General features: G+C 38.8%; 2 protein-coding genes across 3 annotated transcripts; both read left to right on the plus strand.

Moving 5' to 3' along the window:
- The first annotated feature begins 1,660 nt into the window (after window positions 1-1,660).
- Window positions 1,661-20,847, plus strand: adad1 (adenosine deaminase domain containing 1 (testis-specific)). Of its 2 annotated transcripts, none has more exons than XM_040010442.1 (13): window positions 1,661-1,768; window positions 3,820-3,993; window positions 4,154-4,294; window positions 4,847-5,017; window positions 5,310-5,387; window positions 7,308-7,433; window positions 8,678-8,801; window positions 11,670-11,840; window positions 14,758-14,833; window positions 14,924-15,080; window positions 16,379-16,613; window positions 20,320-20,452; window positions 20,686-20,847. In XM_040010442.1, exons 2-13 carry the CDS (start codon window positions 3,840-3,842, stop codon window positions 20,797-20,799), a joined length of 1,680 nt encoding a protein of 559 aa, XP_039866376.1. In that variant the 5' UTR covers window positions 1,661-1,768; window positions 3,820-3,839; the 3' UTR covers window positions 20,800-20,847. The 2 variants fall into 2 exon arrangements, with proteins under 2 accessions (XP_039866376.1, XP_039866378.1); XM_040010444.1 differs by having other exon boundaries at window positions 1,767-1,850.
- LOC120720674 (U4/U6.U5 tri-snRNP-associated protein 1-like) lies at window positions 16,983-19,639 on the plus strand. The gene is given in 2 exon segments (XM_040010447.1): window positions 16,983-19,207; window positions 19,210-19,639. Coding segments are annotated over 2 exon segments (618 nt in total). The 5' UTR covers window positions 16,983-18,795; the 3' UTR covers window positions 19,416-19,639.
- Window positions 20,848-21,691: the final 844 nt, after the last annotated feature.

Here is a 21,691-nt window from a genome sequence, read left to right on the forward strand (position 1 = left end):
GAACCTACATGAAATAAGTATCAATCAATGAAGCAAGCAAGCATAAATGTCAAACTACATCTGTTTAAGATAAGCAATTCAGTTTCCCTTTAGCTATAAGCTGTAGTGCCTAACAGAACCACAGTGTGTTATGCTCAGGATATATATATCACCTTGACCCTACAAGGAAAAAGAAAGCAAACTCTGTTCTACTTGTATTAGTGTACTCTGCTGAACAAAAAGGGAAATGACACTGTGTACATACTTTCGTCTGTACGAATTGCGACTTATTTATAAATATACTGTAATTTTGTCATACCTGAGGTAGCGATTTAATTCTTTAGTACTAATAGGAATGACTCAAACAAAATATAATAGCACAGAAAAGGCTCAAATCAAATGTAGATAGGAAATAGTTATTTCAGATATGAACTTCAGGGCACTAGGTCAGGACAACACTTTTCTTATTTCCATTACTGACTTGCAGGCTGTTAATCAAAGATATTAAACTTTAACTAATGTACAAGCAAATTAAAATCTAATCAACAGTTGCTGAATACACTTCCTTTTGTTGAAGATGAGGCCAAATGCTCTGATGTGTCTTCTTATCATTGTATGACACCATGCTTTTTCTTTAGATAAACAATTAAGAGACAGTACAAAAACCTATAATTATCAGTGTGAGGTGATAAAACAAAGCAACTATTTTGAGTGAGCCACATGTAAGGAAATTCCTATGCCGCTAATTTAACCATCAACAAGACACACGCAAGGTGATTTTGTCTTTACGCAATAAGGATACTTGAAGGTTTGCAGGCAGCGAGAGTAGGTGTGTGATCTCTGTTATCAGCAAGTGTGCATCTGAAAGGGGGAAGAAGGAAACTGCTGCTGTATACAAATATACCACAACTGTCAACATGTCGGAGGCCAGTGGGAGGTGAGGGAGAAGCCCCTTTTTGATTAACACGTATATATATATATATATATATATATATATATATATATATATATATATATATATATATATATATATATATATATTTAAATGGTTTAAATATATACATATATGCATATAGTTTTTATGTCATGAATATTAAAAGAGTTAAATGGACAACACTAAACAACACTGAAACATCATTTTAGCAAATAACTTCTCATAGTTAAGTCTGTCTGTGATGCACCACTGATTACAACTAACAGTCAACTGATCCTGTGTTGTTAGGTCACATCACCCATGGCACTAACCATGACCACTGATGATATGTCAGAGGGCTCAGTGGAACAGACAGGATTTCAGGATTTTACTGAAATCTTCTGAAGGCGAGTCATACTTAGTGTTGTCAAGTGATGGGTTGGATGAGGCCCATAGGGAAGTGAGTTATTTCCCTATGGGTGAAAGGGAGGTGAAAGTTCCTGTTTCTAATGTCTGACCTTTGTCCACCTCATCTCCTGACAGCTCCAGGTTTGACTCCACCTTTCACAGTTTTACTGCTTCACCCCCTTCCCTCTGCTTCCTGAATTATGGACACTTGCTGTCCAGTACAAAGGGTACAAAAGTAAAATTATTTTCCAAATTAAATAAATAATGTGCCACTTTCTTACCTCAAACATCGATCTTAAGTTACAATGTGTATTAAACCTCCCAAAAACGTAGCACCTAAACTTACAGCTAACGTCATCATTCATTTTCCAAACAGCGTGTGTCACCTGATCAACCGTCAACGCCCACGTTCAAGCAAGAACGTTCACACGTTGACGGCGACCACTACGTCCAAGGTTGTCAGCACAGGTAAAACGTGTTTGTCCCGTTTTTGTAGTCACATTTACATATATAATTCAAAACTCAAAGCTTAATGTACACAGTATATCAGGTGGGTAAATGTAGCGGGCCTAGCGAGTTTTCTTGGCTAGGTTTGTTTTAAAGCGAAGATGTAAAGATTAGCGACTTTGTTCAGAACTCTGACCTTTTTTTTCTTTTATAGCACGCTAGCTAGCTAGCTAAATTTCAAATGTTAAAGCGACAGTGACCCTCAAGTTAAGGGCCTTAACCGTTAAGCTATTTTCTTTTTGAACGTAAAGCATTTTCTGTATCTATTGTTAAAGCTAAGCGCTAAAATTATTTTCTAAAGAAAAAAATAATGTTAGCAATTAGCAAAATTGCATTTTAGCAGTTAGCCCATGCTTGGCCTATCTATAAATACTTGAGTTATATTTTGCAAGGAGAAAGAATGGAGCGATTTATTGAAATTTCCAATCCAACTTTATTTATAAAGCACTTTAAAATAACCAGCACAGGATCAAAGTGCTGTGCAGTAAATCAGTTAAGAATAATAGATAAAACAAAAGAGCAAAAATTAAAACACATAATACATAAAGTTAAAAAGCCCTATATTTCTTTAAAGTGAAATATGTGCAAACATATCTCTTTAGAGTGTTTAAGGCAACAAATAGTTTGTACCACCATTATGAAAATCAGGACAGTCTGAACTGTATTTGGTAAGCTTTCTCATATATTTTTTTTTTCCGGTAGTCTAAAGAAATAGATCTCCAGGTTTCTTAAATGTCATTCATGTCATGTCAGTTCGCTGCCCTTTCTTGTGCTCTCCCACACTGCTTTAGTAATGTTGAAGCGTGGGCTCTGGGGAGGCCAATCCATGTCTCTGGGTGTTCTATTGTGTTTTTTTTTCTGGTTTTTTTTCTATCCAGGTATCATTTTGCTGTACTTGCAGTGTGTTTGGGATCATTGTCTTGCTGAAAAATATAGCCGTTGTGAATCAGATGCTTTGGTGATGGTGTATCCAAATCCAAAAAAACTGTTCTGCATTCATAATTCTGATCATTTTGAAAAGATCACCAACATCACTGACTTAGATGCAGTCTCAAACCATGACAGAGCCTCCAACACGTTTTATCAGATCAATCACAATTTGAACCAAAAATTTTACATTTGAATTCATCACTTCATAAGACATGTTTTGTGTTACTGACAGTTCCAGTCGGTATCAGGTTTTTGCTGGACTTTTTCCTCTTTTTTTTTTGGGACATGACTTTCAGATACTGTACATCTGCTGTAGTTCACTTTTGGCCTCCACTTGTGTACTTTGGGCATTTTTTTTTCTTCCCTAGAAGAAAGTACATTTCATGCCAAAAGATGTCAAGTTTGCCATTCCAAGTTTTCAGTTAATAGCTCTTTGGAAATCACCTTGTAGGTGTAAAACTATTGTATGTTTGTCAAACTGTTGTCAGCTCTTTGAAATTGTCCATAGTTTCAACCAAAACAAAAAGAAACAAACCGTGAGCTTTTGTAACAGGCTGCTGGTAGCAAAGTGCCTAAAGACTGGGAACTTTCTGCATTTAAAACCTTTAAAGCAGGTGTCTCAAACTCCAGTCCTCAAGGGCCCGTGTCCTGAACACCACAACACACCTGAATAAAATTAGTAGGTCATTAGCAAGAGTATAGAACTTTACTTCATGCTTAACTGGCAACCTCAACCCTACTCAAGTAAATTTAAGTAAATGTAAGTGTTTGGAAAAATGTACTTCTAAAAGTATTTTTATTCCACCATGTTCATTCACTCATGAGATGCTGTAACATGAATCAAGTGGCTGAATTACCACCTCAGCATGCAGTCAAGTTCTATAGAGTCTTGCTAGTGACCTACTAATTCTATTCAGGTGTGTTGCAACAGGGACACATGGAAAAGTTTCAGGACACCAGCCCTCGAGGACTGGAGTTTGAGACCCCTGCTTTAAGGGAACCCTTTAAACTTTATTTGTTCAGATAAATGTGGTTGATAAGACATGGCTTTAAGTCAAACAGTGCTGTTCTCCTCTTTTCAGAACTGGTGAAATTTGGCAGGATGTATCGAACTGGTGGATCATTTCGGGGTTCCAGAGGAACTTGTATTGAACAAATGCTCAAGAAGAATTTGCCAACGACATCAGGACCAACCCGATCACCATCTAACATGAATACTGGTTTTGACCAGCAAGTGAAAAGCACTTTTAAACCTGGTAGGTTTGAGAAGTTAATCTACTCCAGATACAGCTCCCACAGTGCTCCAGATAATCAATGTTTCAACCCCTTTAAGTTGTGGTTTCTGTTGCAGGCCTCCAAATAGAATCTATATGGGTTTAAAATTTGAATCTGCTTTTTCGTGTTTTCCCTACTAAGGTCATGATGGAAGACCAAAAGTCTCTCCTAAAACACTGATTGCCAGATACAGGAATGGAGAGACAAATGCTATATCTTTGCTCCATCAGCTTGCCCAGACTTTGCAGTTCCATCTGGAAATGAAGGAGACAGTAACCCCAGGTAAATCTTCCGAGCATGCTGGTGCACATTCAAATACAGATCTAAAATCTTTAACAACATATATGAAGATGTCTTCACATAATCTATTCAGACAGCTTTACAATGCCACATGGCGTTGTTTTGTAATGATAGAATACAGCTATGTATTCTATCATTATATATTACTGTTTTTACCTTTGAGGTAAAAGCAGCAATGTTTTAAGGTCTTTCAAGTAAGAAGTGAACTTGGAAATACATTAGAATAATGCAGTTTATTTTTTTATTTATAATGCAATCACAAGATCAGGTCTATGCTAGATTTTTTTTCCTTTTGTTATTTACCCCTTTATACAAAGAAAGAGGGGAAAAAAACTGTTGTTCAAGAAATTAAGGTATTGTGCCAGAGGCTAAGTCATTAGAGGCTGATGTCATTTCAGACTGGATACAAACTGAAGGCTCTTCACAAATTGTGACTTCTTGTTATGCACAGTGGCTGACAGAGAAGATGTCAGCCAGATGTTGGGGTATGATTGTAGTAACATTCATGACTTTTTCCTGTTTTTTCTTTATTAGCCAGTACTACAGGGCTTTATTTTGCCTTTTGCGCTGTGATCGATGGAGTACAGTACAAGACTGGTATAGGGGTAACAAAGAAGGAGGCTCGTCTGAATGCAGCGGAGCTCGCTTTTCAGGATCTCCAGCCCACCCTGGAGAGTCTGAAATCTGCACTTCCTGAAGCATCATGTTAGTATTTGATGAAAATAAAGTGTTTGTTCTGCAGACTCTGAGGTGCACATGTTACTTTTTTACAGTATATATGATGTTGGTTGTTGCCATTGTTGTTAATATTGGATACACCATTTAACACAGCTTTTTGCTACATTTATATATTTATTTTTATTGTACATTAAGTAAATGTAAGGCTGTAAATGTTCTTCGAGCCACTCTTACCACCGATTTTTGACAATTAATTTGGCAACATTAAAAATGCACATTTAAACATTTTACATTTCATTCACTTCTTTGCCTGCTTTAGCCTTGGATGTCCCTGCACCTTTGCCAGTAAAAGAGGAGCCCGCCATTTCTGATAGCCATGCTCGTAGAGCCATGCTCGGTAATTCTGGATTTTATATTCTTTGACTGACTTGTTACCTCTCTGTTTGCATATTTTGTAGTAAATGACACTAACAGTAATATTTTGAAGACATCTGTATACGTAGCACACAGACCATATTTTATTGTTGCAAAATTTGATTTGAGACCACTGACATTTTATTTTTTAAAAGTGCAATAACCTTTTTTTTTTGTGTCTTTGGCATTGCCATCACATTGGTCTGGCTAAGTGTTAAGGATGATTATGTTGGATAGAGTTAGGGATATACATTATGACTTAGGATAGGTATAGATATAGTCAGGGCAGTCGTCCGGCCAGCTGGGGCCTTTGTATGTAGAGTTTACATGTTCTCCCCATGCTTGGGTGTTCTCTCTGGGTGCCCTGATTGTTCCCACTGTCCAGAGACGTGTGTCTTAGTTTAACTGGCAATTCTTAATTGGCCTTAGGGTATGATTGTGTTTGTGTATGGTTTTCTGCCTCTGTGTAAGCCCTGCAATAGACTGGCGAGCTGGATTGGGTGTACACTGCTGATGCATGCATGTCATTTATGCGATATCATTCCTGCCTTGCAGATTTTGTCTGCTAAAGTACAACAGCAATGTTTAATTTGAAGGTCAGAGACAAATTTGGTCATATGATTCATTTTACTTATCTAGTCATATCTTGGTTATTTAAATACTTTGTAATGAGAGCAGGTCCTTTTGAACAAGTCCTTGGTTTCAATTTGGGAGACAAACACACTGTCTACTTTCACAATTACTTCATGTTTCCCTTTTGATAACACTACTCACTACTGGAACGTCTGTCCCTGAACAATCCCTCAAGATCTGATTAGATAACCTCTACCTTATTTATCAACGAAGTAGGGAAATTACTTTGACAACAGCCATAAATGTAAACACAACATGTGACAAGATAGCGTAAATAAAATATCCTAGGTCAATAAAGAGAATGCAATATGACAAGACAAATAGCTGAGTGAGTTAAATATTATACAAAAGGAGTACATTTAAATTGAAAATAGAAGAAGAAGCTTAAGAAAGCTAAAGGAAAAAGAAGAGGCTAATAGTCAGGCTAGCTCAGGGGCACCAACCATGAGCTAGCCTTGCATAAAATGAGATTAGATAAGCTGTATTTTTTAATTAACTACCAAAGTAGGGAAATTAGTGTGTCAAAGTAGTAAATACAACCAATGACAAAATATCATAGGTCAACAAAGAAAATACTAAATGAAAAGGCAAAATAGCTCAACAAGTCACAATGTACACACAAAAATGAGTACATTTAAATAAAAATGGAAAAGGTATCTTTAAAAGAGTTTTTATGAATACAAATCTGGATACAATAATGAACGTAAGTAAAAATCTAACAAATGAGTACAGGCGTTATTGAAGATTTCCTATGTCTGTCCTTGTTTTAGCTGAGCTGAAACAGATGTTAGTGAAAGTTCCTCTACATCTCCATAGGAGGCATCAAGTACTTATTCCCTCTGGGTTTTAAGCAGCTTACCAAGCTAGTCCATCTTATAGTTAGAGAACCTCTCACTGATATGATGATGGCTCGAAAATGCTGTGTTTGTATTCATTAAGCTGCTACAAGTTCAGGCTGCTGGTGGACCTCCTGTGATGCACTTTTTTTCTTTCTCTCATAGTTTGTTTTGTCCTGTTTGTTATTTTTAGCCACTTTATGCTCTTTACTGAGCCGTGTCCTGTTAGAGGTCTCTTCCGGTTAAAAGGGAATTCTTTCTTCCCTTTGTTATCAAGTGGTTGCTCGGGCAGTATCTAACATTTTAGAGCTTATATGTTAAAATGTGAAGAGCCTTGAGATGGCTGTTGTTTGCACTGACACGTGGAAAGACAATGAACTGACAAATGAATAAGTTGAAGACCTGTCGTTTTCTTTATCTCACCTGTTGTACAGAAAGGAAGCCATTTGTCAATCTGCAGATTCCACATGCTGTCAGGGATCAGCTCACGAAACTGATGAATAGTCACCCAGAGTTCTCCGGATGTGCAGTCACCACAGCAGCATTCATTCTTCAGGCTTGTAAGTGAGACCTCAAAGTAAGAACGATAGATGGTAACCAGTCTGTTAGTGGAAAAAAAAATTTAGAATGCTTGATTTAAATCTTCATCTTGAATATAGTGACAACAGTTGTTTTTTTTGTTTTTTTTAATTCCTTGCAGTGTAAATTAGTCCTATAAGCAACTGCTGTTATCTAATCTCTAAGATTATTGTACAACATTACTTTTAGTATAGTGTAGTTTTAAGTGCTGGATTTTGCACAAAAACAATTCATTGAAATACAATAGCTTTGATTTGCTGTATAGCGTACAAATGTTAGAGCCAAAGACACTTCCTGACATCGTCCTAGAGAAAAAAAGAACTTGACAGGTTAGACAAAAACTGTATTTATTGAAGAATCTGTACAGGGGATGACAGGATTTTGTAGGGATGGGAGATAAAACATGTAGTTTATTGTATGGAAATGTTTTGTTTTTGTTTTTTTTCTTTAGTGGGAAGACAAATATTGTTCATTTAACTTTTGAACAGCTGTCAGCTGGTAGCATTTATCAGGTACTGATAAATTCTTAATTATCTCAAGCTCCTCAGACCGAGGTCTTTAAAGAAGAGTTAAATGATATGTAAGAGCACGGAAGTTATCAAAATCATCCAGCTTGGAATTTCTTCTTTAAGATGACAGAGTAAAAGCCAAAATATATTTTGAAAGAATTCCAGTGTGTAAAGTAAGCAAAGAGACATCTTTTGTCAGAGTCCTTGGGAAACAGGTACTATATGCAGATACACAGAAAATAACAGCTGTATGTGTGAAGAAAAAAAAAATGCAGTGTTTGCTTCAATTAATGCTGCTGTCTTTACTCTCCCCACCAAACCGGAATTTTCAGCTGATTGGTATAGGTCTGGTCATGTCATGTTATGCCTTAGTGCTGTGTGACAGCCAATGACTGTTTTTATAACACAGCAGTAACCCAAAGCATACCTCAAAATCCAGTTGAACTTTAACAATCAATAGGAAAGGAAAAACCTGCTCAGTGAACTGTTTTTGGCAGGCCTGGAGTACTTTTTAAAAATTTAATTCCTTATTTAATGGTGAGTTGCACAAAATTCTCTCATGGATAAAAAACTGTAGCTATAGATAGAACAACAATACTTTTGTTAAGGAAACTGAAACAGACATGAGTTATATAAATGTTATAGAATGATATGTTGAGTGGCTATCAGGTAAATATGTTGTATTTACCTCTCCTCACACTTTTGTCTTTCTCTAGCCAATGGATATGAAGTGGTTGCTCTTGGGACTGGTAATTTTAATACAAAAGAGAGTATCTCATCGAACGGGAGGATTGTGCATGATTCACACGCAGTTGTCACAGCAAGAAGATCTCTTATGAGGTTTGTTGCAACCATGACCCATATTTTTTTATGTGTCATGTCACGTTATAGCAAATGGTTTTCTCCACTTTATACCATAATGGAAAAATGAAAGCAGTATTTTTTTCCCATGCAAATTTGAAACCTGATTTTTAAAATACCCATTAGTTATATGTTGTAATGTTATATTATATGCATTGCAATGTAATAAAATATAATATAATCACTAATTACTTGTGATATTATGTCGTGGCTGAGTGATGCCAACAATATCAATATCATAATTTGTAACATTTTCTCAACAGTGGTAATCGATTGTTTTACTCCAATAAATATTTTGCACACTGTTTCTCTAAATCTAATATTTTACAGCTTTAGACTCTGGTTAAACATATTTTTCATTTACCTTGTGGTTTTTGTAGATATAAATAGACCTCTAACGGTAATTGTTTGGCTAATGGAACATACTAAACCAAAGATGATTCATTCTAACCTCAGTACAACACAGCAGTTTAAGTGGATACATGTACACTTAAATCTCGTGTTCTTAAAATGTCGTAATGTATAAAGCACTTTGAGGGCTCAGAGTAGAAAAGCGCTATATAAGAACCAGTCCATTTACCATTTTCCTATTTATCAATGATGGTTATTTAGACACAGATGCAAGTCAATAATACCCGAGCTAATCTCTTAGCTCACTTCACTTGTCTGTTTATTAAAAAACTAACTTTATTAAAAAAAATAAAAAGCCCAAAAGTGTGCTTTACACTAGCTTATACTGTTCAACAAGCAAATCCAGAGTATACTTTTGGTCCCCAACTTACAATGTGCGTGTAGATTGTAGATGATGTTCATTAATACATCCATCCATACATCAGTCTTCTTCTAATTATCTGAAGCCAGGTCACGGGCTGCAGCCTAAGCAGAGAAGCCCAGACCTCCTTCTCCACACCCACCTCCTCATTCTTGTCTGGGGTAACACCGAGCATTCCTTGGAGCCAATTTAACTTCTTCAACTGGCTCCTTTTGATGTGGAGGAGTAGCAGCTCTACTCTGAGCCCCTCCTGGATGGCTGAACTCCTCTCTCTAAGGGAGAGGCCAGTCACTCTTCGGAGAACGCTAATTTCCATGTCCTGGTTGCTAGTTTTGGACATCCACCCCTAGAGCGCCTCCTGCAAGTGGTGGGCCTACAGGAGGGGGGCCCATGTCCCTTTTTCAGGCTGCACCCGACCCGGCCCCATGGTCTAAGGCCCGACCACCAGTCGCTCACCCTCTGGCACCCTCCCCAGATCTGGCTTCAGGGCGGGGCCCCTGTAACCCTGAGTGAACTCTTCCCTGGGTCTTCTCCTCCTGGGGTTTTTTGAATCACTCTTTGTCTAATCCCTCACCCAGGATTTGCCATGGGAGACCCGCTGATAGGTAAGATAACATAGCCCCTGGGATCCCTGGGACTTTGCTCCACCACGATAAAGTAGCGATTCATGGAAGGTCATTAACCCTTTAAAGCCGGTCGGAGTGGGCACGCTCCGTTTTGCGTAACTAGTTTTAAAGCACTATAGAACCGGAACCACGTAAGCTAGCACAATAATTTTTTTTGCATATGAAACCGGAGGAGTTGTACTTACATCTTATGCCATCAGCTTGTCCTAAGTCACGGTTTCCTTCCACATGCAGCTTTGCAAAAATTGCATAAAAAGCACTTGCAGCAGCAAGCTCCAGAAACAGGCTTTGCCGATCCGATCAGCTGTTCATAACACTTCCTATGTTGGAATAGACGTCAGGGCGAACTATCGCATGGCCGCCATTACTTGCCCGAAACCGGAAGTGACGTCATTTTCGCAGAAAATTTAGTTTTTTACCTTCGGGGCCTTAAAAGCCTATACTGGTGTTTTTATAAGTCATATTTGACTTCATGCTTTTCTGAATAGTTTCTGTGATGCTTAGAACTCAAATTGCACTGCTGGAAATAGTTTATTTTGGTGCTGCTGGGTTTTGGTTTTTTGCCAATTTGCATTATAATGTTTATTTTCGTTTTTCCTGCAGTGTATATAAAAAATTGGTGTATCTCAAAAATAAAACTATGAAGACACTCAAAATAAATTTCCTCTTGTTGGAAACTATTTTGTGCTTACAGTTTTGAGGGATAAATCTTAAATTTCTCTAACTAGAAATATATGTAAAAAGACACAACAAAACAATTTTGTAGTGTATTGCACTTTTTTGTAATTTATGTAGTTGCTATGGACTTAATGCATGCATATTATTAAAATGTGGGCTATAATGGTTGTATTGATGTATAGCAATTGAAATGCTCCCAGAAATGGGACTGAAGCATGTAAAATATAACAATAAGCTCTGGCAGACTTGGTTCTATGGTAGGTCTTAAAGGGTTAATCATGTTCATTAATACAATCAAATATAATCATTCCCTTTTTTAAGGTTTCATTTGTGTGTCCTGACCTACTTTGGTATAGGCTGATTGCAAATGTTTTCAGTTAATGTTTTGTCCACTAAAATTCTAGCAGACTTTTAATTTGAAATAGTTATCATGTCTGAATATATAGAGATTAATGACTATATCATGTATAAAGAGCTTATGTGCAAATGTGTCTGACAATGGCTGGCTTTATTTCCTGTTTAAATGTTAAGAGATCTCTGAAAGCAATGTTTTGAGGTCTGCGGGCAAACATGTTGCTTGTGTATTTCTTTGTCTTTTGGAGACCTTAAAGTAAGCTAACTGCAGCAAACCTCACATTATGCTCAAATGGGTCAGTATAGTAGCTTTAACTTCAAGATTTAGTGATATTGCAGATTTTCACTTTTAAAAAATGTTACTACATAGATCTATGGCCACTTTGCACAGAATAAGTAATATCTCCTTGTTGGCAGGTTCCTGTACCGGCACCTGCTGATGTTTTTCAGCAAAAATGCAAATCTCACTCAGAAGTCAATCTTCCAGCAAAGCAGCAGCAGCAGCTTCCTCAGCCTGAAGAGTGGTATAACTCTTCACCTCTATGTCAACCAACTGCCAAAGGGTGCTGCGCAGATCCCTTCCAAACTGTAAGTGCTTATCAGCTTAACCCCACAGAAGTTCATTTCCTTTAACGCCTCTTCTCTCTCGCTTTTGAAAACAGGTGAACAAAAATATGTCACCTACATTTTAGCAGATTTGTTTTGCTTCTTACCCATCTTTGTAGTAATGACTGAAACGCACAGCATGAACCTGAAATGGTTTACACAGGCTCTGGCATAATAATGACCTTTTTAATATTGGCTTACTCATCTCACTCAGTTTAGCAGTTTACTCATACTCAGTTTAATATAGGAAAAATACCAATACATAATAACACTGTGTCAGGTGCAGTGCTTTTCCAGCCAGAGGCTGCAGTTATGTCATATTTGACCTGGTCCTGATAATAGCAGTGATTTAATGGACTGAAAGAGGAACATATAAGGCCCAAGTCTAATGGCTGTATGGAAATCTCATACTAAAAGATTTGTTATACTTAGGAGGCAGAGTTTAGTTTTGAAACGTGACTAAAAAAATAAAGTTTATTATATATAACATTATTTTGATGATGTAGATAAGAATCTGTTCACATGAACCATTTCTGAAAACTCACAGGCAAGAACTTATTTTTCATAAATCTTAAATCAGAGGTGTCCAACTCCAGGCCTTATGGACTGGTGTTCTGCGGATTTTAGATATTATGCTGGGTCAGCACACCTGAATCAATGATTAGTTCATTACCAGGCCCCTGGAGAACTTCAAGACATGTTGAGGAGGTAATTTAGCCATTTAAATCAGCTGTGTTGGATCAAGGACACATTTTAAAAACTCCAGGACACCCTCTCTTGAGGCCTAGAGTTGGACACCTCTGTCTTAAATGGTTATAGAGTAATAATACATTTTGATCAGTCCACAGGTGAAAATTATTTTAAGAGGTAAAAAAAAAAAAAACCAATCACGTCACATCAATCAAGTTTTTGCTCTTGTCACCCCACATTTATTGCTTCTTGATGTATTACTATTTGTTTTTGTTTAATGTGGATGAATGGAGACAAATGTTAGTGGGTAGTGCGCTCGCTGTTAACATATCCCCACTGATTGTACTCCCCTACTATCCTATTGTGCTTTTTCATAAATGTATGTGGTTCTGGGTTGTTAAACTCCCCGACTACCAGAATCTTTATGCACATGCACCATCCCGGTAAACTGTCAGAAAACAAGACTTGGATCTATTTCTTCAACAGTGCTGAGCAGAAAATGCTAAAAAAAAAAAAAGGCATGAACTTTAATAGTTGACTGAGTGTTTCTAGCTAAAGCACATTAACATGTATCTGTATGAGGTTGGATGATGATCAAATCCCAGCTTTTTATCAATTTGTGCTATTGACAGTGCAGTTGGCAGCAGATTGATGCAGCAAAAGCAGTACAGCTCTGAGACATGTATGCTTAGCTCAAAGTCTAACACACATTTTCCACTAAAATACCTGAAACTCACTTCGTGTTACCGCATTTGATTGAACCTCCCACATATTTATGCCTCTCCACCCACCAAAACGCAAAACAAAGATGAGCAAAGCAAATTTCGGGGGTGCTTTTCATTATGGTAACATGTCTGCTCACTTTCCTCACTCACTCTCATTCTTGCTTCTTAGTTTACACTGGCAAAATTATAAAAGAGAGAAATGTGAAGCTGACATACCTTGATTTCATACCATATACTGATAAATCAGTTTTAAACAATCCAGTCTTTAAGTGATGACGTGATGAATCCTGCTTCTGTGCCCAAACTACTCCACGTTTAATAAGGCTTTTGTGTTTTTTACGTTTTCATGCTTTGTATCTTGTTCTTTTTGATCTCAACAAGCCCCTAAAAACAGTCACCGATCACTGTCGGCCTCTCTGTTTTTATTACCACTAATCATTTTAAAGCTCACTTTTTAAAACCTTACAATGTAACTACAGACCAGCCCATGCAGCAGTATAATAATAACTAAAAATAATAACTAACCTTGTATTATGGATGGATTATCTCAGTTGTTCTCCCGACTGAAGTTCGGTCTGTTCGGTGTGGTCAGCATCCTGCCATGTGACTGCATTTGTCCCGAACCTTCGGGAACCATCACGTTAACTTTTATGGAGTGGAAAAAAGTTAGCGTTCATCCTTCAGCTTCATTGTTTATATTATGCGAACATAGCTGTGTCGCTAGCGATCACGTAGCACATCATTATATACCAGCTAGGCAAACTTCAGTAACCCTACAAACGTCACTGCTGTTTACTTTCCTGTCTTCATTTATGTCGGAAATGATAGCAGAGCTGTACATCTTAATTTGATTCGGAAATCCCTCAGTGAGAACATGGTATATTATATTTAGATGGAATCTAGCAAGCTAACGTCCTGCTAACTTCTAACTCCGTTAAATTTCATAAATTTGGTTTTCATGGATGCCTGGATGTTAAACGTAATTGTTACACCTGGTAGAGCAGCAACGCTGATCATTTTATTACAGTTGAAAGGATTTAGACAGTTTTTAACTCTGTGATGCCGCAGTGATCGTGTGACTTAGGGACCTGCAGCGAAGTTTGGGCCCACACAGGGCTAATGACGTCAGACTTAAAGACCGGATATTAGTTACTTGTGAGATAAACAGATGTCATTAAGTCACAAGAGAGGACACTAGGAAGCATAGGTTAGCATAACAAAAGGCACCCAAGATAATACCAGAGTGTGTGAGTGCAGCTTGCATTGGTTTTTGGAATGCGGCTGAAACGTGGTCCATGAAGAACCTGATGTCAGCTATCTGTGAGTGATGTTGGTTAAGAGTTAAATTAATTAGAACTTCAGTTTAAACAGTTCGGGTTATAGAAGTTTGAATAATATCTTGAAAGATATATCTCTAAATAATATCTCTAAAGATATTATTCAAGGTCAGAAATATTTTTCTCACCTTTCTGCTTAATTTGCAGGCGCCTGAACCCACTCTCCATGTCAGCATGGCAAGTTAACAACGAGATCAGCCTACACCTGTCTGTGGAGGGCAAGGTGTTTAATTTCTTTTATCTGCTGAACACCTAAATGATTCACCTGTACCTGTGTTGATGCATAAGTATAAAGGTGTACTTTCTTTTAAAGGTGTTCTCGGTTTTCTCATCACACCTTGATCACTCTAACTCCAAAGTTGTCAGCATGTCCACAACAGACAAGATCACTCAGTGGCAGGTCCTTGGATACCAGGGAGCCTTGCTTAGCCACTTTATCGAGCCCATCTATGTCCACAGCATCCTCATAGGCAAGTAATAAAATCAGTCATGCTCCTTAAGGGTAGTTGGGAATCACCCTGTATTTGTTACCTTTTCCAAAATATGAGGAGGTAGCAAATGAGAGACCCTGTTTTTTGGGGGGGTTTTTTGTTTTTTTTTTTTTTTTTTTTTTTTTTTTTTTTAATCATTATGCAAAAGTGCATCACCACCATGTCCAAATACACCAGTAGAATCACTCCACGTTGGCACTGGGTTAGACAGTGTGGGTGAATGCTAGACGTCTTCATTTGTGCTGGTAATAGTGATATGAACACAGTTCTTGTGCTTTTGTCATTTCACAAAGTTTTTACAAAGCACTAGTCTCTCACACAGTCCCAATTTAAAAATGGAATAGAGCAAGCATCTTAAAGATTCATTTCAGGGCTGGGAGGACTCTATTAGGGTGTACTTCACATCATAAAAAGATACGACAAATTGTTTTTCCAAGACAGATCTTAGTGTAGTACCTGCTGTCATTTAAAAGTACAGTGGAACCCCGACTTACGAAATTAATTCGTTCCCGAGGGTCTTTCGTAAGTCGAAGCACCCATTGCGCGTTTTGAGTGAGGCGATGCTGAACGATAGGCTATAGGCTAATTGCTAACTAGAACAACAATACGTCGTTCAAGTGGAACAGCGAAGCTCAAGTACGGAAGCCAAGGGGTTGTCACACGATTCAGAAGGCATTGTGGGCATTGTAGGCTCAGCCAATCAGAGCCAGCGGATTTCGTTACTCGGGCATTTTGCCGTAACACAGGCAGAAATATTGCCATTCAGTGCCTTCGTAGCTTGAATTTTTCGTGAAACCAGGTATTCGTAAGTCGGGGTTCCACTGTATGTGGCAAAGAAACAAACTGATGGCTCTACATTTCATACTCATACAATTCCTTCTGTAACTTTGTGTAACCCTACATAAGATGTTCAATGTATGCACCTGCTTTTAGGCAGGTGAAAAACAGTTGACAAATTCCCCAAGTTGTCCTTTTGACAATGTATCATTATGTCACAGTAGTGTATCCTCAAGTTTCCAAGTTATTTTTACAAAGGTAAAGTAATAATTTTCTTCCTTCCTCTCCTTTTTCATAATCATAATGACTTTGACCACATTGATTCAGTCTGTAAGGGATGGGGAAACTCCAAAATGAGTTATACTCTATATTTGCAGCAAACAAAGTCAAACACCTTCACAATTGCAGGTTGCAGCAAGATTAGTCATAAAAAATGATACCACTAACTGAAGGAAACTATATATGATTCTGTGTCTTGTAACTTTAAATCAACCTTGCAGGTGACTCTGACTGTAGTGAAATTCGTGGCATGGAGATGTCTGTCAGCCAGCGTGTAGAAGGCATCACCTCCAAGCTGCCCATGTTCTATTGCATGATGAGGCCTCACATTAGCCTGGTGCCATCTGTGGCTTCCAGCCATGCAGGCGGTAACCAGCTGACCTACGGTATCAACTGGAGCGAGGGAGACAGCTCCTTGGAGGTTGTGGATGGTCTGGAGGGCAAGACCATAGAGGAGTAAGAATCACTGTATAGGAAGTTGGGAGAATTGAGGGGTTTTGGGGTTTAATACTTATTTTTATATGCTTTATTTTAGTTATACTTTTAAAATGAAGCATCTTAAAATAATACGCTACCAGTGAAAAGTTTGGACACACCTTCTCATTTAATGGTTTTTCTCTATTTATGCTACTTTCTAGATTGTAGATATAGACATCAAATATATAAAACAAGATATATGGAATTGTGTAGCAAAGAAAGAAATCATGAATAACTCTGAGTATATGTGATATTTTAGATTACTGAAAGTAGCCACCCTTTGCTTTGTTGACAGTGCTGCAAACCCTTGGCCTCTCAGTGAGCTTCATGATGTGGTCACCTGAAATAGTTTTCACTTCAGAAGTTTTCCTTGCCAGGATTAATTTGTGTAATTTCTTGCCGTCTTAATGGGTTTGGGACCATCAGTTGTGTTGAGCAGAAGTCAGGTTGGTACAAAGTGAACAGCCCTATTTGATAACTGTTATAATTTCATATTATGGCAAGAACCAATCAGCTAAATATGCATTTGATTTACAGGTACAACATATTTATGACCACAATCATTACTTTAAGAACTGAAGGTTAGTCAGTCTGGATAATTGCAAAAACTTTGAATGTGTCCCCAAGTGCAGCTGCAAAAACCATCAAGTGCTATGATGAAACTAGCTAACATGAGGACTGCCCCAGGAAAGGAAGACCAAGAGTCACCTCTGCTGCTGTGGATAAATTCATCCGCGTCACCAGCCTCAGAAACCACAGCACCTCAGATGAGAGCCCAGATAAATGCCAGTAGCAGACACATCTCTACATCAACTGTTCAGAGGAGACTGCACGAATCAGGTCTTTGTAGTAAAAATGCTGCTAAGAAACAATTACTAAGAAAAAGTAATAACAGATATGTTTGGGCCAAGAAACGCATGGACCAGTGAAATCTGTGCTTTGGTCTGATGAGCCCAAATTTGAGATCTTTGGCTCCAACCGCTGTGTCTTTGTGCGACGCAGAAAAGGTGAACGGATGGTTTCCAAATGCATGGTTCCCACTGCGGAGCATGCTGGAACAGGTGTCAATGTGTGGGGGTGCTTTGCTAGTGACACTGTTGGGGATTTATTCAAAATTGAAGTCACACTAGTGACACTAGTTGTACCATAATTTATTTTTCAACAGGAAAATGACTCCAAACACACCTCCAGGCTGTGTAAGAGCTATTTGACCAAGAAGGAGAGTGATGGAGTGCTGCACCAGATGGCCTGGCCTCCATAGTCACCTGACCTAAACTCAATCGAGATGGTTTGGCATCAGATGGACCACAGAGTGAAGGCAAAAATGCCCAACAAGTTCTTGTGACCTCTGGGAACTCCTTCAAGACTATTGAAAAGCCATTTTAGGTGACTACCTCATGAAGCTCATCAAGAGAATGCCAAGAGTGTGCAAAGCAGTAATCAAAGCAAAGGATGGCTATTTTGAAGAATCTAAAATATAAAACATGTTTTGAGTCTACATGTGTTTTGTGGACTTGGAGAAGGCATTCGACAGTGTCCCTCAAGTGGTCCTGTGGGGGGTGCTCCCGGAGTATGGGGTGTCATTGCTACGGGCCATTCAGTCCTTATACGACCATTGCAAGAGCTTGTTCTGCATAGCCGGCATTGATGCGGCGCTATACCGGTCTGTTGTGGTGAAGAGAGAGCTGAGCGTAAAAGCAAAGCTCTCAATTTACCGGTCGATCTACGCCCCTACCCTCACCTATGGTCACGAGCTGTGGGTAGTGACCGAAAGAACGACATCGCGAATACAAGCGGCGGAAATGAAATCCCCCTGCTGTCTGGCGACATCAGGATGACAGAAATGGACATAAGCGACGATGAGGAATTTACCCCTCCTGAGCATGCTGTAATTGAGGAGGATGAGGCAGAGCAGGAACTGCAGAAGCAGAGGAAGCTGAAGCAAATGCAGCTCCTGAAAGACACTGGGGAGAAAGTGGCAGAGCAGGTTAAGAACCTTGTTAAAGATGACAACGAAGACCATCCTGACAAGAGGAACAACATTTTTTTTAAATGCTACCTCAGAGTTTTGCAGAATCCTGGGTGATATCCCAACATACGGACTGTCAGGCAACAGAGGACCAGGAAGACATTATGGACTTTGAACAGGAGGAGGAAAAAGATGATGCTGGAGGTTAAGACTCTTGATATGGATGAGAATGTTGGATGGAGCATAGTTAACCTGGATCAGGAGCAAAAACAACCAGATTTTGCCACAGCCTGTGCCACCATTTTGGACGAGGAGCCCATCGTCAACTCTGGCCTCGTTGCTGCACTGTTGCTGTGCAAAAATAAGGGTTTGTTGGACACTCAAGTGCAGAAAGTAGCACGTGTCAAAGCACCAAAGGGTGCCCTGCCCAATGATGACTAGTGCATTGAGGACAAGATGGGCTTTGATGACAAGTATAGCCGCAGAGAAGAATACAGAGGTTTCATGCAAGATTTCAAGGAAGATGGCTGCAAGCCTGACGTCAAGATTGAGTACGTGGAGGAGTCTGGGCGGAAACTCACTCCAAAAGAAGCTTTTAGGCAGCTCTCCATCGATTCAACGGAAAGGGGTCTGGAAAAATGAAGACCGAGAGGAGGATGAAAAAGCTGGAGGTAGAGGCGTTGCTGAAGAAGATGAGCAGCAGCGATACCCCTCTGGGAACTGTGGCTTTACTGCAGGAGAAGCAAAAATCCCAGAAAACACCATCTATTGTGCTTGGAAACAGTATTAATGCAAACACAATTACTAAATAAGCATGAGGGGAGAAGTGTATTATAATTGTGTATAATTAATGTAGAAACATTCATGTGCATAGATAAAATACACCACACACATACACATCTTTTAATTAATGTCTATGATTTAATGTCCTAGTTTTTTGAAGCTGCAATGTTGTGTTGTTTAATTGTTCAATAAAATCAGTACAATTCAGAAGGGGGGGAAAAAAAAAAAAAAAGAGAGAGAGAGAGAGGGTGAGAAGTTCGGCCATTTGGGAGGGGCTCAGAGTAAAACCACTGCTCCGCCACATCAAAAGGAGCCAGTTGAGGTGGTTTGGGCATCTGACAAGGATGCCCCCTGGGCGAGGTTTTCTGGGCATGTCCCACCGGGAGGAGGCCCCAGGGCAGACCCAGGACACGCTGGAGAGATTATATCTCTCGGCTGGCCTGGGAACGCCTTGGTGTTCCCCCAGATAAGCTGGAGGAGGTGGCTGGGGAGAGGGAGGTCTGGGCTTCTCTGCTTGGCCTGCTGCCCCTGCGACCCGGCCCCGGATAAGCGGAAGAAAATGGATGGATGGATGTTTTGAGTTATTTTACGCTTTTTTTGTTTTACATAATTCCATGTGTTCAGATGTAGTTTTAATGCCTTCAGTGAGAATCTACAATGTAAATAGTCATGAAAATAAAGAAAAACCATTAAATGAGAACGTGTGTCCAAACCTTTGACTGGTGGTGTATACCCTAAATAATATACGAGAAATGACTAATTGAAAGATCAGATTATTGTAAGGTTTTTACTAGACCACTTGGAAATGTAATTAACATGTTACCAGATAAATTGAGAACTATAGGCAGTATCCTTTTTTGATACAACTCAACTCAGGCTGTGTTCGAACATCATAACTAGAGTTTCATACTCATTTATTTATTTGGTGTGTAGCTCTCCCTTTAAGAGTGGATCTGCCCTAGCAAGCCGTCTGTGCAAAGCAGCGATGATGCACCGCTTCAGGTTGGTGGCCAAAGAGGCTCAGAGGACAGACCTGCTGGCCACAAGTACCTACAGAGAAGCAAAGGTAAACTCAGCACCTTCTTCTGCGTAATCTGAAACTTTATTTTAGCAATGTAAACTGCTGTACACTGATCCAATAGAAAGCAAATGCTGTTAAACACATGTTAAAATAACCACCACACAAGCTTATTGTATTTTCTGCTTTTTTTAAATGACAGTTTCCTGACTTGCTGAATTGTTGTTTTAAAAAGAACCCCAAGCTGTTATTCATACTATATATTTTTTGGGTCTCTGAAGATGATGGCAAAGCCATACCAGGAAGCCAAGAATGTGCTGCGGGCGTACCTGTTGCAGAAGGGCTTTGGTTCCTGGCAAGACAAGGTTTTGGTTAGTGATAACTTCAGCATGTGAATAATGTTACAACATTAAAGAAGAATGTTGATCAATAATCAGTTGTGTTCAAAACGTTCAGCCTACTTTTCATTTGCACCACTTGCTGCATGTTAGTTTCAGAATTTGTTTTTTCAAAATACTTTTAAAGATTTGTAGAAAATAATTTGAAAGCACCCAACATAGAATATTGCACCACAACTGGTCTTTAGTTTTGCTTCTTTCAGTTAATACATGTACTGTATATTAAGTACATTCTTTCTTTATTAACATTTTCACTGGTTCATATACTGTATCTTTTGTGATGGAAATGGCCATAGAGCTTAGGACAGAAAAAATAAAAGTATGTCAGCCAAAGCTCATAATATCTATTCATTTTGCCACTTGTGTTTTTTATGGTGAATTTTCTGTTGGAGTCAAATTGTTACTTACATTTGTAAGTCTTAGTTCAAGCAGCATGATCAAAGACATTCCTTTGTTTCTCACCCCCTCCCCAGACTGTTGAACGGTGGGGGAGGCTGTAGTGTTTTATTATGGGACATCCTATGTGAAGGTTCTGTTTTCTTGTTTAGTAAGCTTCCTGCTTTTAGGACCCTTTTGTCAGCAGGAGGTCACACAAACGCACTCACATGCATACAGACACACACATTCTCACACATGCATACACACATATATACACACACGTGGCTACACGTGCACACATACACACACACACACACACGGTGCCTTATCTTACTTGCTAGCAAGTAAAAACCAGTTAAAGATGTTCGTCTTGCTTCCTTGTTGTTAACGGGAATGAGTTTCTAAACCAGCGGGGCCTGTGGAAGCGCAGACCCAACATTTTCTTTCTTTTTTTTTTTTTTCTTTTTTTTTAAATTTCTGGTTGTGAATTAGGCACGGAATAGCTAAATAG

This window comes from Simochromis diagramma, unplaced genomic scaffold (genome assembly GCF_900408965.1).
Source record: "Simochromis diagramma unplaced genomic scaffold, fSimDia1.1 OVJJ01000585.1, whole genome shotgun sequence".
NCBI lineage: Eukaryota > Metazoa > Chordata > Actinopteri > Cichliformes > Cichlidae > Simochromis > Simochromis diagramma.